Here is a 17708-nt window from a genome sequence, read left to right as displayed (position 1 = left end):
GTTTGATGTGCAGAGTGCTCAGTTAAGTTTATAAGCTGCTTGATGTAAACAAAATTGTTCTCAGATGCAAACTATTTCCATCTGTAAACCAAAAAAATGTGATGGCTTTTTAGGGATTTTTTCCCTCTTGCAAGCAAATATTTTCCCTGGCAGCGATACAGCGAGTCCAGTTAGCGAGTCCTCCCAGCTCCAGGCTGGGACGCTCACCCAGCACTTAGGCAGGTAAAGGGGGGGTCAGCTTGAGTTACTGGAGTCAGGGGTCAGAGCTCCAGGGAAGCTGCCAAGGGCTGGCAATTGAGTCCTGGGCAGCAGGAGAGGGGAGCAAACAGCGACTTTCCATTTCTACCCTGTGTGGACCAGCGCCACTAAGTCGAATTCTGAACCCAGGGGGTTGGATGGGGCTGTGATGGTGCCAGGGGGCCGTGGCTCTGTCCAGGGACGGGTGGGGCCAGTGGAGGTGAAGGTCACGAGCCCAGTGTGGGAGGCTAGGGGCTGGGGACGGATGCTGGGGCTCTGCAGTGCCCCCCGTGGCTGAGAACGGTTGGGCGCCAAAGGGCGTCTGTCTCCCCCCACACTCTCCCACCAAGGTGTGGTGGGCTGGGCTGCTGCGAGCCTTACGCAGACACCTCCCCCCCCGGGCAGGGTTTGCCAAGGGTCTCCGGACCCACGTAAAGAGCCAGGGGCCCGGGCGTGCTAGAGAAGTGCAAAGTGGCGCCATTTGCTCACACCCGCGCGCCATCCCGAGGCAGCCCATACGCCGGCACCATGCCATCGGGCCAGGCCTTCCTTCGACAAACCAGTCTGCCCGGGGCTCAGTGCGCCCCCCTCCCCAGGAGCAGGGGCTGAGCGTAGGCTCCGTCTCTGCCCGGCCGCACAGCTGCCTGCTGGGTTTGGTGGGAGGAAGCTGCCTTTGCTGACTTGACTCTCTCTCCAGGTGGGTTCGGAGAGGCCGGCCAGCCTCTGCTGTCCAGCTGCAGGCGTCTCGATGCACCACAGCCCTGGGTGAGCCGTGGCCGGCCCGCCCCCTCCAGACGCCAGCTGGACGCTCATGGGTGTGGCTCTTTGGGAATGGGCTCCAGGGCCACAACCAGCCGCATCTGGGAGGGTTTTCCCATCTGAGCTGCACTCCAGGGCTGGCCACTAGATCTCGAACAGACAGAACTGAAACGGCAGCTCTCCACTATGGAAGGCCTTTCTGGAGCCGCTGAGCCCGTGCTGGGACTCCGGGTGTGTGTATTCGGGGGGGGGGGGGGGTTGTGCCCTCCTGCTCAGGGCACGTGTCTGCCAGTTGGGGCTCACTGCTCAGCCCCTCGCTGGGGGTGCGGTATGGTGGGGGAAGGAGCATGTCCTGCTCCTTGTGGGCTCAGAAGCCAGGTGCCCCCATTGTGTGTTTCATCCCCACCCGCCCTGCACAGGCAGGACGGCCCCACAGCCCCATCTCCGCACTCCCCCCCAGGAAGGAGCCAGGCCGTCCCCCCACACCACGGTCCAGCCAGCACCGAGGTTTCCCCTCCAGCGAGGCCCATGCTGGCCTTCCCGGGGAACTCCCTCTGGCGGCCCTCACTGCTGCTGCCGTGTCAGTCAGGCTTGGGGACACTGCAGACCCTGGGGACGGCCCAGCTCCTGGGTAGTCGGCCTGCGAGCCAGAGCCAGGCCCAATTCTGAAAATGGCTCTAGGGCCCCTGTGCTCCTGACCCCAAGAGGCAGCCCCAGAGTCGGCAGGGGGCCAGTACCTCTTGCCTTTCACTGGCCTGGCCCGGAGACCATCCTGGCAATCCGTCAGCAGGCTCCCTCCCATGGCCCAGGGCCACCAGCCACCCGGCCCACAGGGCAAGCCAAAGAACTTGCACCCAAGGCGTTTCCTTTGTCTCCCCAAAGGGCTACCCCTGAACAAAGAGCTGCTTTCTGGGACCGTTAACGATGGTTCCAAAGGGCCTGGCACTTAACATGAGTCACAACTCGCCCCGGCCAGGGCTGCCCGGCGCCTGGAGGTGCCTGTCCTGGCATGCAGCGGAGCTGCGATGCGTCTGCGAAAGATCCCCTGGGCTCCGTGCACCCTGCGCAGTGAGCCAGTGGGGCTGACTAGTGAGCAGTGAATGTGCAGTGGCCGGAGTCACTGCAGTTACTGGGGCTCGTAAACCGTCCAAAGCCCAGCTCAGGGTGGAGCTACGGCTGCTCGGCAGCCCTGCAAACACCAGGGCTCAGAGTTTCCAGCCATCAGCCTGACCACCTCCGGTTATCGCCATCAAGCACGCAGGCCCAGCGCCGCTCCTCCCCAGCGCAAGTGCCACAGAGATGCTGTGGTGGCAGGGGAAGCCGTAGGCTCGTTGCAGCGGGGAACCTGCGGGACAGTGCAATTAACGCCTGTTATTCTTGCACGTGCAGTGGATGTAATTAGTTCAGCTCCACTAACAGTTCGAAGAGGGAGGGGGCTGCATAACAGCCCAGTATTATTGTTAGCAGCTTTGCTCACCTAATTGCCCTGGGTTTTGGTTGAATTTCTAAACCCTGAATGGATGCCAGGAACTGCTGGTTTGAGTTTTCCACTGGGCTCTGCTCTGGAGACGTCCCAACGCTGGTTCCAGCTGGAACAGCTCACGAACGCGGCTCTGCTGGAGCACAGGAAACCACGCTCGCAGCCCCTGTGGGCTACGCAGGAGCAGAGCGATTTTTACTTTTGCTGCGAAAAGTCTGTGAATGATTCTAAGAGCTGTGGTGGGTGCCGGGCTGCGTGTGAGACACTCTTGGCTTTGCTCCCAGTTTGTTCCAGTCTGCCCTTTGTTTGTCCAGGCTGACGCTCCGAGATCCCGTTCCCATCCCTCGCTTGGGTGGGAGGTCTGTGCAGCCTCAGTGGGGTGGTCAAGCCCTCCAGCCCGAATCTTCTCCAGGGAAAGGGGCTGGCTCGGGAAGGAACTGGAACTGGCTTTAGTTACGTGTACAAAATCTGTACCATAGAGCCAAGCCAGGATTCTCTGGCCCCGTTCCCAGCCAGCTTGGCCTCTGGGTGCTACAACTCCCACAGAACAGCGCTGCTCAGTCCAGGTGCATCGTGTGGATTTTGTACTTCCTGTGGAAGCATCGGTCATTGGCCAGGGCAGCTCCAGGGCTAGAGGGGCTATCGATCTGTTTCCATGTGCCAGCTGCCATGTGTCTATTAGCATCCTCCCATTGAACCCAGGTGTGAAGGGGTGTGGCTGGCCCTCGCTGCAGGCGAGGGGCTCCCGGCGCGTTGCCACCCTGGGAACGGGGAATCTGGATCATCCTCGCCCCAAAGGCCCTGTTCCAGCCGCAGCGGTAGTGGGAGAGCTCCCTCTCGCAATGTCGCCTGCCTTGTCGTCCTGGTGCACACGGGGAGGTGGGGGCAGGTCACGGGCGGGGCAGCTGCAGCTGGAGCCCAAAGATTTTAACAAAGGATGTAGCGTGTTCTAGTGGTTAGAGCCAGGACTGGGCACCAGGGGCTCTGAGCTTTAACCCCAGTGCTCCCACAGACCTGCTGGGCCCTTGTGCCAGTCACATCCCCTCTCCACCCCTCAGGCCCCCTCTGCAAAGTGGGGGTAACAAGGCCCATGTCTGTAGAGCCCTGAGGCCACATGCTCTATAGCCGCTAGGGACTTCTCACTCCTTGCTAGTATAAATGTGTCTCTGGGGGCTCTGTGTGTGTCACCCAGATGCTGGTGGCTTCTAATCTCACCCAGCCAGTGCAGGGCATCTCTGCGTGAACGCTGGTTCCCCAGCTGGTCTCGGGTTTCCTGGGCCTGTTCCATGTATTGTACGGTAAGAAGCTGCTGCAGCCCTCGTGCTGTAAGAGCCGGTCTCTGGTGAGGTGATTGATGGCCCTAGCGCCTCCAGCCCGCCTGACGTTCGTGCAGCTGATGGGAAAGCCTGGCCGTTGAATGCTCTCTGTTTGTTTTGCTTCCAGGCCCCATGGCGCTGACAGGCTGGGTCCCGCTGCTCGTGGGGTTTCAAGTCCTTCGCTTGGCGCTTGGGCAGTGTCCTGAGGAATGTCAGTGCTCCAAATTGGCCCAAGTGGTGTGCTCAGGAACAGAGATCGCGCAGCTTCCCAGCCCCATCCCCACCAACGCCATGAGCCTGCAGATAATCAACACCCGCATCGCTGAGCTGGGGGACGCTCCCTTCGGCAACGTCTCCACGCTGATTGCGCTGAGAATTGAGAAGAACGACCTGGCTCGGATCAGCCCCAGAGCCTTCCAGGGCCTGGCTGCCCTGCGCTACCTCAGCCTGTCCAGCAATAAGCTGCAAGAACTGCCCGTGGAGCTCTTCCAAACCTTGGGGAAACTCGAGTCGCTGCTGCTCTCGGGCAACCAGATCCTGCACATTCATCCCTCCCACTTTGCCCAGCTCAGCAACCTCAAAGAGCTGCAGCTGCATGGGAACAACCTGCATTCCCTCCCGGAGGGGGTGTTCGACCGGCTGCCCAGCCTCACCAAACTCAACCTGGCCAAGAACAGCATCGCCGCCCTCCCGGCCAAGGCCTTGCGGAGGCTGCCGAGGCTGCAGGTGCTCAGGCTGTATGAGAACCAGCTCCGTGAGATCCCCGCGGGCGCCTTCGACAGGCTCCGGGAGCTGCAGGAGCTGGGGTTGCACCAGAACCAGATCGGGCGCCTGTCGGCCGGGCTCTTCGCGCACAACGGCCAATTGCAGAAGCTCTTCCTGTCCAACAACCTGATAGCAGCTCTGCCCCAGGGGATCTTCCTGCACCTGCCCGAGCTCTCCAAGCTGACGCTCCATGGGAATGTGGTGCGAACCATCGCCCCTGGGGCCTTTGGGCCCATGCCCAAGCTGAGCGAGCTGTGGCTCTATGATAACCAGCTCACCACCCTGCCAGACTTCGTCTTCAGCAACCTCACCCAGCTGCAGCTGCTGGTTCTGAGCAGAAACCAGATCCGCACCATCTCCACCTTTGCCTTCCAGGGCCTAAGTGAGCTCCTGGAGCTGTCTCTGCACACCAACACTCTGCGCACCTTGGACGGAGCGCTCTTGCAGGGCCTGGCCAAGCTGCAGAACATCTCCCTGCAGAACAACCAGCTGCGTGCCCTGCCGGGGGACCTGTTCCGGAACGCCCCTGGGCTGCTGAGCCTCCAGCTGCAGAACAACTCCCTGGAGAACCTCCCCGCAGGCCTCCTCGAGCCCCTGGCCCAGCTGCGCCACGTGACGCTGCACGACAACCCCTGGCGCTGTGACGCCAGCATCCTGGCGCTGAAGAACTGGCTCCGAGTCAATCAGCTGAAGGTGGGGGACAGCCTGCCCGTATGCGCCCTGCCGCTCCTCGTGAGGGGTGCCCCAGTTGTATCGTTTGATGAGGGGCACTCCTCCCCGGAGACCCCTTCTGGGGCCCCGACATACCGGCCAAACCCCACCTCCTTCGGTCACCCAGAAACGTCACCCTACGCCCATCCGTCTGACCAGGCTCAGGAGAAAGTTCCACCAACACCCTTCAGCCCCTCGCTGACCAACCAGCCAAGCGCAGGGACGGAAAGTGGGTCCCTGACCACGCCACCGGCCGTCCCTGGCGTCACCCAGAGGGGGCTGTGGGGCCTGACTCGCACTCAGAGCGGGGTGGTGGTCGCTGTCATCACGCTGGGCTGCCTGGCAGTGCTCTGCACGCTGGTGGGGCTGGTAGCCTACAGCTGCAGGAAGAGGAGCCAGGTGGTCCTGATGCAAAGGAAGGGGCAGAACAAAGCATAGGCTGGATACCGTGAAGCTCTGTGCGGATTGCGTTGGCACTGCAGAGCCCCCCGTATCCCACCTCCTCAGGGCACGGCAAGTGGGCGTGGGGCTGGGAGAGGGGGAGGATTTCAGTCCATACGCTACCAGCAGGCCTTACATCGACTATAGTGACTGGTGCTAAATTGCCTTCCTCACAGACTGACCCAAACCTCCTCACCCTGCCCTGTAGGCAGAGCCTGAGGCCTGTTGTCCCCACTGCATCACCGTGGCCCCTGTGGGTGCCCCCATGGGCCCAGCCTAGGCACACAGGAAGTAGCCCCCCCCCATGGGCTCTCCATGGCCTGCCACCCCATGAGTGGCACAGCTCCCCCCACGCGCTGTGTGATGGGGTCAGCCTGGGGCCTTGGACATAGGCCAGAGGCACCAGACGCTGGATCCCCCCAGCAGCTCTGCAGCAGAGCCGTGGGCGCGTGAGGAGGAGTTGGCCCAGTCAGTTCCTGGCCCTTCGTCCCTCTCGCTGTCCCAGCTCCGTCGCCTGCGAGGGTCCAGGGCTCTGCTGGGGAAGGGCCAGGGGTCTGCGAGGAGCAGGGCCGGCCTGACGCTCTGCCGGGCCTCTGAGCTCCCCCCACCCCAGCGCCACATGCGCAGGGATCCGATGGCCATGGCCCTGCTGTTGGGACAGGGCAGGCAGTGGCGGCTCCGCTCCCAGGCCAGCTGGGCGCGGGGTCCCCAGAGCCGCACACTGACTCTGCTGGGGCTCGTGCCCAGCTGTGACACAGGTGTGTCGTGGCAGTGTGTGTCCGTGGGGGTGCCCCGGCCCTCCCTAGCTCCCACTCCCGTCAGCCCTGGGACAGAGCTGGCCGTAGAATCAGGCTTCGTAGCCGCGAGCCGCTCACAGAACCAATCAGCCCAATTCAGGCAAACAATTATACTGCATGGAAACTCAGGAAAAAACGGGCAAAATCCGAACGCCTGGTGCCCCGGAAATGCCGCGGCCCAAGGTCTGGGCTGGATCGGTGCGCGTCTGCCGTGCAGTCACCAGGGGTGGGGTCCCTGTGCTCCCGCACTGCATGCTGTTCGTTATGGAGCATGGACCTTCCTGTTTTTTCACCTCTCACCACCCATAACTCTGACCCCCACAGTAGTGCCCAGTGTCTGCCTCTCCCCCGATCGCTAGGGCACGACACTCCCCCTGCTGCCATCCCCCCATTTCCAGTATGGGCTGGAATCCTCACCTACCACGGCTAGAGCCATCTCCCCACTCCCGAGCCGACCCCCCCGCCCATCGTCTCCTTGTGCTTCCCCATTGACCTGTCTGTATCCACCTGTTGTCTCTTGGCCAATACTTAGAGTGTGAGCCCTGTGGGGCAGGGACCCTCTGTTTGCTCTGCGTTTGTACAGCACCTTGCACAATGGGTCCTGGCCCAGGGCTGGGGTTCCTAAGTGCTACAGCAATATGGAGAATAAGTGACAATAAAATATCACTGACCCAACCAAACTCCTCTCTGTCTGGTCACTAACATCTCCTCTCACTCCTCCAGACACCGGCCTCTGGGAGCCGCTTGCCATGAGGCCTCAGGCAACTGGATCTACTCCACCCTCCGAAGCACTGACTGAGCGGGTCCAACAGCTCCCTGGCTCTCTTGGTCAGAGCCTCCTCTGATGTACTCGGGAGAGCTGGGGGGGTCGCTGTAAACTGGTAAAACAAAACCTCCAGGCCCAGTGTTTAGAAAGCAAGGTGACGCTGGCTGTAAATCCAGGGTAACCCCATGGACCTTACTGCACTCACGCTGGATTTACACCTGAGTCACTGAGGCCAGACTCTGCCCCTCTGGGCCGAAGGCTCTGACATGCGCTGTGTCTGCAGTGGGTGTTTACTCCGCCGGAATTGGGAGTGGCAAGAAAATCTGCCCAATGCTGGTAAAGCACCCAGGCTGATGGCTGGCACTGCCCCAGAGTGGGGCTGGGCACGACCTTTCAGCCACGGCATAGCACCGTCAGCTGGGCTCCCTTTCCATGCCAAGCATGCCACCCACTCCTTGGCACGGCTTCTCCCCAGACCGGGCCTGGCTCAGTCTCTCCCCCTCGTGCTCTGGCTGAGGGCTGCCAGCGCATCCTCTTTATTTCACAGACCTCAAACCAAAGCCCTTCGCCTGTCTTGTCATCCGCCTGCGGTGCTGGAGCTCCTCCTCGTGTTCGCAGCCAGGGCTGAAGGTGCTGACCCTGCTCTGGTCAGCAACGTTAGGAGCACCTCATCCTTCCTTCCCACGTCCATGTAACTCTCACTTCCTGGTGCTGGTCCTCTTCTCCAGGGCTGCGTACTTCCCCTCCCTCTTCCCCGCCCGGCTAGCGTACTGACCACAGCGATCTTTGCGAGTCTATTGCCGCTGTCCGAGTGACACGGTCGCTCCCTGTCGTGCGCTGCGCATAGCTGCCCAGGCTGGGGCCCGCTCTGCTGCAATTTGTCAAACAGGCATCCCCTGGCCTGAGCAGTGATTTTTGTTTCAAAGCCAGATTCCCTCCCCCGCCCTTTTAGTTTCAAATCCTAATTATGGCTAAAATTCTGGCCGGGAGGGTGGGCTAACTGGAAAGCATTAGCAGTGAGCTGGGGACAAGGGTCAGGGTTCCCCTCACTGCCCTCCACCCAGGACAGGTGTGACGCTCTGCTAGGACACCCAGACCCATAAGCCGCTGTGTTACCTCTGCTTCCGCAAGGGTGAGCTTTGCTGGGACTTCGCCTGTGTGTCAGCGTCCTGCCACGCCCGTCTGTCCGCCCCTCCACCTCAGGACTCTGCCGGACTAAGCCTGGCTGGTAACACTCAGTGAACCCAGTTCCCGAGCTGCCTCTCTGCAGAGTCCGGTCTCTCTGCCAGGAGCCCCACAGAAATGACCCACGGCTGCTGTCTCCGGAGAGACCGTACACACGCCAGCCCGTTCGGCTCCCTGCGGACTCACTCGTTACTTCACCAGACCAGCACGGAGATGGCTGAGAGGACAGCTAGTATGTTCATTAATAAAGCTCAGAGATTGATGTGATATTAAACAGAGATAATAGAAACGGCAAATGGTTACAAACAAAATCAAACAGGCCTTTCAGTGTCTGGCTGTAGCAAGCTACAATCGTCCCTCCGCAGCTGCCTCGCTGCCATCCGGCCACCAGCATTTCCCGGTCCTGCATCCACCACTCCCAGGGTGCTGTCCCCATGGCGACTGAGGGGTTCCCTCTCCGTCCTTTCAGAGCCCAGTGACTCTTGGAGAGGTAGGCCCTTGATAACGGCTTCTCCCCTGCTGCTTGTGCCAACGCCAGGCTGTGTCCCTCCCGGGCTGGTGAATTTGTTTCTCCGGGTGTTTTAATCACTGTTTGCCTTAGATGTAAATGTCCTTCCATTGTCTCTGTGCTCAATTTACGGGGGAGACACAGGCAGATGAAACACCGTTCCATTGTCTAGGGCAGGCTGGCATATCCACCGCCTCCAAACCTAGGTAAAGAACAGACTTCCAGCATACACACGCACCCGTCTTTACCCTCCAGCTGGGCAGACGGCGTGCACTGACAGGCAGGGGTAGCACGTCACCAGGGGTTAGGTGATGCTTTGCTCGATATCCTTTTAAGGTCCAGAAATACTGTATCCAGTCCGGTGACTCAATTGCGTCTCCTCTGGAGTGCTGAGCCCTGGTCTCTCCCTGCGGTGTCTGCCCCAATTGGCCCCAGGACGGTGGGGCAGCTGCATCCCGTGTGGCCACGTCAGAGGAGCCGACTGGGAAAAGCGAGCCCAGAGGGGCAGATATGGAGGTGCCGTGGCAGAGCGGACACCAGGCTGGATCCGCCTCCCCCCAGGGTCAGCAAGGCCTGCTGTGTCCAGCGGGTTTCACCCCTGGCAGACGGGCACGCCCACCGCTGTCCCCCCCCAGCCCATCCATTGCTGCTGGCAGCCCTGTGCTCAGCCAGCGTCCCCAGGGGCTCTGCAGGGTGGGGATCAGGCCACGTCCCAGCTGTCCTGGCCATCTTTGGGGTTGCGCTGGCTGCTTGCAGGCCCTGCCCCTCGTGCCACAGCAAACCCTACGCTGCCGGTGGCCATCCTGCCCTGGCTCTGTGCCAGCAGGAGGGCACTGGCTGGAGGAGACCTTGTGCTGATGGTGCCTATTGGAAGCCAGATTTGCTCTCCCCCCCCACCTCCTCCTCCTCACTCACACAGTGGGGTCAGCACAGTTCTCTGGGGAGAAAAGCTGGTGTAAGAGAGGGGGAATGTCTTTATTAAGCGTAAGCAGGGACCCCACCCCTGGGTTTGCTTGCCCTGACACAAGACCAGCCATGCACACCCCTGGGAGTGCTAGGGACTGACAGGGAGTGGCTGAACGCCCAGCCACGGAGGCCTGTAAGGAGCCCTGTAGCTCTGCATGGCCCGCTTCCCGCGGTGATTCCTGCCACAGCACCTTCCCTTCAGGGTTTATTCAGAGGCACACATTTGGCTGTGCAAAGCCGCCTGCAAGCACGTGAATGTGCCCTGTGCCCGTTCGGTTCCAGCCCTGCCCGGTAGGTGCCACACCCTCTCCTATTGGCACGGTGAGTGGCCGTGTCACTCCCAGAGTGGTTGGGGCCTTCGCCTGCACGTACGAATAACCTGGCGCGAACGTTAAGTTCGGAGTTCTCTTCTGGTCCTTAGCCAAGAGTGCGGAACACACAGCTCCGGCGGCTGAGCTCAGAGTAACCCCCTGGCCACTGGCGCCAGCTGGGAATCTGCCACAGCATCCTGAAACCGGTGGAGGAGGCGATTAGTGCGACAAGACACAGGTGCGTGGGCTTGGCTGAGCCAGGGAGAAGGACCTGGGCATTGCTAGCTCACCGGGAGCCAGTGCCATGTGCTAGCTGTGGGGTAGGCCTGTCTCGAAATGGGTCCGAGAACTCCGTGCCAGTCCCCATGGAGAATCTCATCCCCTTTTGCTCGCACCAGTGTTGCTCTGGAGTAGTGCCCTCAACGGCAGTGGTGCTCCAGTTGACTCACAGCAACGTGAGCGAGCGGGGACTCACCACGCTGCTCCTCTTGGGCGTTTGGTTAGACCTGGGAACTGAACGGTTATGCGTGTTAAGTGGCGGCAGGGGGTTTCACCACAGGGCAGAAATTACATGGAGCCCAGCACAGCTGAGAGGAAGCGGTTGCTTCACGTTAACTCAGCTGACAAAGTGCTGAATCTGGTTTTTCTTTTTCTGCTTCTACAGCAAGAGACACTTCCCACCTTCCACGGCCCGGTCTCACCCCGCAGAGAGCAGGAGCTAAGAGGCACTTAAACAACCCAACGCAGCCGGGGGCTTAGTCTGGCTTTAGAAAGCCAGTTCCTGATGGCTAGGGTAGGATGTGACTGTGACAGAAGACACTGAAAACAATACGTTTTGTACAGTAGCAGCTCCGGGCGTCCAGCCAGCTGGTGACACCTATACAAGAACCGCCCTTACCAGACAACTTCCTCAGGTATGTGACCGTCTCCCTGCAAGCGACCCCCCAGATTTACTAAATACAACTCGAGCCCTGCTAGCATAGGCAACTGTTTTTTCTTGGCCCTTGAAGGGGGTCCTTTGAGCGAGGACTCGCTGACAGGGCCTGGGGAACAGGGTGTCTCTCTGGCCATATCACAGCTGGCCAAGATCTTTGCTCTCCCACGCCAAGCAAGCCTGGGGGCTGGATGTGAGGCTAGCCGGGGGCCTGAGGGCTGCAGGAAGCAGTGCTGGCTGATCGGGAGATGGTGATTGTCTGTCTGAACTCTGACAGTGTGCCCAGCCTGGCGCTGGGGGCTGCGCTGCTGGAAGGGATGCCTTTCCGATGAGATGTAAAACCAAACCCTCAAACCCTTGTGGTTTATTAATCCCGTGGAACGTTCTGCAAGCTCATCAGTGTTCGTGCTAGTTCCTGGCCAATTCCTAATAGCTAGAGACTGGGCCGAGCTGTGCGGTTTAATGTCCATGGGGCCGAGCTGTGCAGTTGTTTAAAAGGCCTTAACAGAGAAATTGGGGTGTGGACTGGATTCAAGCTTCCCCAAAGTGTGTGTGTGGGGGGGAGGAAAGGGGGGGGCAGCGGGGGTTGCAGTTTGCATTTGGATTTCTGTCTCTAACGGTCACATTCTGCATCCCTCTCATTTCCTCTTTGGTAGCAACAGGAGAAGTTACTGGTCACTTCTTCCCCTAAAAGCTTTGGGGGGTGTTTTGTGTCAAGCAGCTGCTGCATTCCCCCCAGTGGTGGCTGCTTTAGAGGGGTGGGTGAGAGAGAGATCCCTTTACCATGCAGGCAGTTTGTAAAAAGCTTTGAGATCCTCCTGAATGAAAGGTGCCCCATAAGCATCAGATTTTTATATTCTACCCACTTTGCTAGGCCCATTCTTGAGTGAGCTTGGTGAAAGTTGAGGGGGAATTGAAAAGCGTTGCTGGTTGCATTCTAATATTTTTAGGAAGGGCTGATGCTGGGTGTTCCAGAAGCAGTTCCCCCTCATGGAAAGTGCCTTTGTTTTGGGGGAGCTGCTCAGTGGTTTCGTTTACTCAGAAGCAAGGCATTTCTCTCTGCTCATGCCGACGCGCTGAGTCTTTTCAGAGCACTCTCAGGACACAGGATGTTATTGATGTGAAGCAGAAATCACTGGCCCCATCCAGGCTGAAAGTGCCTCCGTGTCCCTTGCAGTAAACATGCTGCCGTTTGAAGGGGCAAATTCCTCCTGCGAGGAAAGGGCGGAATCACGCCCGCGGCCTGCCTGGGCTGGACGAGAGGTGTCTGCATTGTTGCTCCTCTCAGGCACTCGGGACCCTGCGTTTGTTGGCAGGAACGGGGACTTTTGCAGCTGTGTTTGGCTTTGCATGAAGAACTGCGTGGGTAGGAGAGCTAAAAAGGGTGGGTCAAATCCAGCTCTGTTGCCCTGGTGTCAACCCAGAGTCTCCCTAGTAAAACCAGGGGTGTCACTCCAGGCTGACAGCAGTGCCGTGGAGAGCAGAAGTTGGCCAGATATCTCGTCCGTGGACTCGTGCATGCTTTTGGATACTGCAGATAACAGCTGGGTTCTGGAGGCGACTCATTGCTTGAGGGGTCTGAAATCTCTGTCGCTGTCTGATTCCATTGGGAAAGTAACAGCTCACCCAGTGTGGTCTGGGAAAGGGAACGAAGGTTCATCTGATAGCAAGGGTTGTGCAAAACTCAAAGCCCACCATGTATTTGCACGTTGGGGACAATGTGAAATGGTTGGTGGCTTTGTCTGAAACGTTAACTGGTTTCTATAGATGTGAGTGTGAGCAGCCCTCTTTCTGGCTGGGTATTGTAGCCCAGAAGGGTAGGGGTATTTTACACGTACTACTGGACAGATGTGTAGATACCGCTAGTTAACCTGCCAGATGTATGTGCAAATCAGAGCATTGTGCTTGCACTCCTGGCAGTGCACATACCAAGTTAGGCCACTTTGCCTGTGCACAGACACACCCCTACAATCTCACTAAACGTTTGATGCTGAAGTGTGACTTGTAAATGGAAGGTTTGCACATCCACTTTACAAAAATCCATCGAGCGTATCGCTTCTGTGACACTGATTCTGGCTGAATCTGCCTACCTGGGTGTGCAGACGTGTGCATGCACACTGCTCCACGTGTGTTCTAAATCCCTGATTTATGCACACGCATGGCAAAACAAGTGCCTTGTACACCCGCAAACCAGAAATTTCCAAATGCAGATAGAATGGTACTGACATAAAGCAGGTGCATCACTGAATGTGTGCGATGCCTGGAGACCCGTTTACAGAAAACCAGCCCTAATGGGGCAGAGGTTCATCCAGCCTAGGTTGGCATCTCTCCATTAGTCACTGGGGCCATGTACACCAGCTGAGAATCTGGTTCACTGCCCCTGAACTTTCGTTAGACACTCGAGTGTAGACCCATTCTACAGAACGTCCCTTTTACTAAGGATCGGGTAATGCAGTTATGTACGTAAGAGCGACAGGCGCCTTGTCGCAGAACAGGTTTATTCATAGACGTATCAAGTGTCTCACTGTGTCCTCCTCAGACGTGGTAATAAACCCCAGTTGGACGTTTACTTTTGCCCCTCTGAATCCCACCTAACTGGCCGTGAGGCCTAATCCCTCCTCACGGCTGATTTCAAACGTCAGCGGGAAACGCACACTTGTGGGGCCGGCCGGCGCTGTTCCCCTGGTGTGAGGCTGCTGCTGATTCAGCGTCACTCACCAGGAATTCCCCCGGGGTCGCCGAGCGCAGCGTCTGGCCCTCGCAGCAATAGGCCTGAGGGATCCTTCCCCCCTCCTGGCACAAAGCCCGGATGTGGTTCTGCTCCCAGCCCAGCACATGGGTCTAATAACAAACACTGCGTGAGCAGGGGCCAAGGAGACGTGGCAGAGACAAACCCCTCTGCTTTGAGGAGAGGGGCAGGTCTGGGGGGGCCCTGGGCACTCAATCACAGCCCTTATGGACACACATGGGCGCCGGCTGCTTCACTTAAAGGTGATGAGCCAAAGAAGACTTTGACGGCATCAGTTGTGTGGGCGGCTCAGAGCTCCCTGCGAAATACTGAGGCAGGGCTGAGAACGGGGCACTTCCTCTGGGATCACACGCCCAACTGCAGCCCCCCCAGACCGCTTGGGAAAGGCCTCACGACGGCTCCGGGGCAGAACGGGGACTAGAACCTTGGCTTGCTCCTGCCCCTGCCTCGGGCCTGTGCTCCTGCCGCTGCGTAGCCGGGGGGGACCTAACCTGCCTCGCATGTCACTTCCCAGTGGCTCTATTGGGATTCCCGCCTGTCCCCCAAATCCTGCCCCTCCCCCACCCGGCTGGAGGGAGCTGCCTGCAGTGGGGGGCGGGCGGGTGTGCAGGATCGCGACTTGCGGCCACATGCAGGGCTGGGCACCCAGTGGCTGCCAGGTCGGGGGGAGGCTCCCTGCGGAGCTGCAGGGAGAAGTTTTTGGGGTAAAGCCAGTAGATCCCCAGAGGCAGGGATTGTTGGGGGTGAGGCATTGCTCATGGCTGTACCGTGGGGCGCCTGTGGCGATCCCTGGGAGCCTGCCCTGCCCCACCGTGGCAGAGCTGAGAACAGCCGACCTCAGCTGTCACTCAGAGCAACCTTTGCTTAAAGGAAATGCTGCAGCCTCTGGCCAGCTCCCGCTTTCTGTGACTTCTCCAGGCCATCTGGGAAGGGGCTGGGCCCGGGGCTACTGACCTGTGTGTTTTTCTCTAGCGCAGGATGACGTTTCCCACACCCCTGCTGCTGTGTCTCCAGGGCCTGCTGCTGGGCAGGTTTGCCCAGGCCTGCCCGCCCCCCTGCCAGTGCTACGACGGAACAAAGGTGTTCTGCTCTGGGGCGGAGATCCGGGGCATCCCCGAGGGCCTGCCAGGCAATGCCACTCAGCTCTTCTTCGTGGAGACCTCCCTCACCGCTGTCGAGAGCGGGGCCTTCAGCAACTGCAGCAGCCTCACCAGGCTGGTTTTCCTTAACAACCCAAGCCTGGCCCTGCAAGCGGGCGCCTTTGGGGGGCAGCCCAGCCTCGCTGAGCTCGAGGTCTCGGGCAGCAATTTGTCAGCCCTGAGCAGCGAGGCCTTCGGCAGCCTGCTGGAGCTGCGCAATCTCGTCCTCACCTTCAGCGCCCTCCGAGGCCTGGAGCCAGAGCTCTTCAACCGCACGCCCAGCCTGGAAGCGCTTCACTTGCAAGGGAACAAGATAGAGACCCTGCCCCCCAAGGTCTTTTCCCTGCTGAGGGGGCTGAGGGTGCTCGACCTGTCTCACAACCCCATGGCCCAGGTGCCCGGCCGGCTGTTCGACCCGCTCGCCCTGCTCCAAGTGCTGAAGCTGAGCGACGTCGGCCTCACCCGCCTCCCGCTCGGCATCTTCCAGCCCCTGAGGAGCCTCGAAGAGCTCTCCCTGGATAGGAACGCGCTGGCAGAACTGCCTCGGGGAGCCTTTTCTGGGCTCTCCCGCCTGCGGAGACTGGAGCTCCAGCACAACGCCCTCACCAGCCTGCACCCCTGCACCTTCTCCTGCCTGCTGAACCTGGACGTCCTAAACCTGGAGGGCAACCGCCTCTCTGAGCTCCCCGCTGGCCTGCTCCGGGGCACGCCCAAGCTGGGCCAGCTCTTCGCCGCCTCCAACCGGCTTGAGACCATCCCTGAAGGGCTCTTCAGCAACCTGTCCCAGGTGCAGACCATCGTGCTCTCGCACAACCAGCTCACTCACCTGCCCGCGGGGGTCTTCAGAGACCTCTCCAGCCTCACCACGCTGCAGCTGGACCACAACAACTTCACCGCCCTGGCGGGGGACACCTTCCACAACCTGCTCAGCCTAGAGGTGCTGGATCTGGCCGGGAACCACCTGCAGGCACTGCCCGAGGGGATCTTTGACTCCAATGACTACCTACTCGGCGTGGCCCTGAAGGACAACCCCTGGGTGTGCGACTGCCGGCTGGCCTCTCTCGCCGGCTGGATCCGGAACTGGTCTGCGCCCCTGAACTCTCAGACCTTCTGCGCAAGCCCTGACCGCTTAAAGGGATGGGCGCTCCCAGCTTTACCTCAAGAGCAACTGGTGTGTCTGGCTGCTCCGGGCCCGGCAGACTCCTCCTTGTCCCCGGGAGAGGCAGAGCCAGCCCGGGCCCCGTGCACCTACAGTGACCCCGAAGGCACCGTGCAGCTCGCCTGTGACACAGCCGCATGCCACCGGTTAACTGTCAATCTCCCTCCACAAGGGGACTCGACTGGCCAGGGACTGGCCTATGATAGCAACTGGGTCTTGAATTCAAGCTGTGGCACAGTGAGGGTCCGGGTCACCATCCGTGCAGAGCCAGGAGGGGCAGCAAGGGAGAAAGAGGCTGTTTCTCACACACCCCCGTTCTGAGCCCCAGGCCGGAGCTCTCCCCAATGGGCTGGTGCCATTAAACGTCACAACCAGAGTGATGGGTTGTTATTGTTCATCTCAATTCTCCCCTGCGCTGTGCGTTTATTGTCCCGAGGCGCTATCTGAGAGCCAGGCGTTGGTACGGGTTTACGGGCATCTCTATGTATTGGCTGTAGCTCAGGTTTCATTAAATGCTATTCCTAGTTCAAAGTTTCCCACAGTAAAGAACGTGCAGCTGCTCCCAGGTTGACGCTGCATCCCCCGTCCTGGCGGTCACCAAGATAAAGACATGGAGGGCTGCAGCTATCCAGGGGGTCCCTCAGACATACCAGCAGGAGGGGCCTGATTCTGACCTCACTTCCGCGGGTGTCAGTTGGGAGTGAGTTATGGAATAGCCAGGCCCAAGGCGCTAGGGTATGTATGGTCTATAGCAGCCGTAACCCAGCAGGGACTAAGGACAGAGCAAAGGGACGGGGGGGGGCACAGAGATGGGGTGGGGGGGTTTCCAATAAGCAATCCTCCTCTCTTCTGCTCAGCGTGTCTGGAAATCAGGCCCCAGTCTCCAGCTGGGATGCTGGAGTGTGCGCGGGGGTCATGCTGTCTGGAGCGGATCACGACTGTTTGCACCAAGCTTGCCGCAGGCTGAGAGCCGAGACCCCAGACTGGCTGCATGTTCTACAGTTCGGTGTCACCAGCCCAGTGCAGTGAACACCTGAAGCAGTGTAACCGTCTTACCAGGCAGTCCCCTGGGGCACTCGGGGATAAACAGTCACTCACACCAAGGATGACACTGTATTCAGGTTGCCCCCAGTCCCAAAAGACCATTCACTTACCCCAGGTCAATTTGTGTCGTCGACCTCACACCAAAGACAGCACTGGTAGCCAGTCCTGTAACAAACTAACTAGGCTAAAGGAAGAAGAGAGTTAATTACAGGTTAAAGTGACAGGCGTATATACACCAGTGAGTGTCAGTCTGTGGGCACTTGCTGTGCCGCTGTAGCACTTAGTGAAGACGCTACCTGTGCTGATAGGAGAACGTCTCCCTTGGGCGTAGTTACTCCACCCCCAAAAGTTGGTAGCTGTGATGCTGGGAGAAGCTCTCTTACCCACATAGTACGGTCTGCACTGGGGGCAATCACAGCGACGTTGTTAAACCGACAGGAG

The 17708-nt window shown here is 59.5% G+C and overlaps 2 protein-coding genes across 5 annotated transcripts in view; both read left to right on the top strand.

Moving 5' to 3' along the window:
- LRRC15 (leucine rich repeat containing 15) overlaps window positions 1-7181 on the top strand; it is a 13288-nt gene extending 6107 nt beyond the window's left edge. For all 3 annotated transcript variants that reach the window (XM_034782323.1, XM_034782320.1, XM_034782321.1), the window contains exon 2: window positions 3920-7181. In XM_034782323.1, coding sequence (XP_034638214.1) covers window positions 3925-5706 — 1782 coding nt within the window. In that variant the 5' untranslated portion in view covers window positions 3920-3924 and the 3' untranslated portion in view covers window positions 5707-7181. The remainder of the gene's footprint in view (window positions 1-3919) is intronic.
- Window positions 7182-10853: 3672 nt separating this feature from the next.
- On the top strand, window positions 10854-16626 carry CPN2 (carboxypeptidase N subunit 2). Of its 2 annotated transcripts, none has more exons than XM_034782685.1 (2): window positions 10854-11156; window positions 14903-16626. In XM_034782685.1, exon 2 carries the CDS (start codon window positions 14904-14906, stop codon window positions 16542-16544), a length of 1641 nt encoding a protein of 546 aa, XP_034638576.1. In that variant the 5' UTR covers window positions 10854-11156; window position 14903; the 3' UTR covers window positions 16545-16626. The 2 variants fall into 2 exon arrangements, with proteins under 2 accessions (XP_034638576.1, XP_034638575.1); XM_034782684.1 differs by having other exon boundaries at window positions 10855-11156; window positions 14898-16626.
- The last annotated feature ends 1082 nt before the right edge of the window (window positions 16627-17708 follow it).

This window comes from Trachemys scripta, chromosome 9 (genome assembly GCF_013100865.1).
Source record: "Trachemys scripta elegans isolate TJP31775 chromosome 9, CAS_Tse_1.0, whole genome shotgun sequence".
Taxonomy (NCBI): domain Eukaryota; kingdom Metazoa; phylum Chordata; order Testudines; family Emydidae; genus Trachemys; species Trachemys scripta.
Note: the sequence above shows the minus strand (reverse complement) of the source record. Positions and strands in the feature narration are given on the sequence as shown.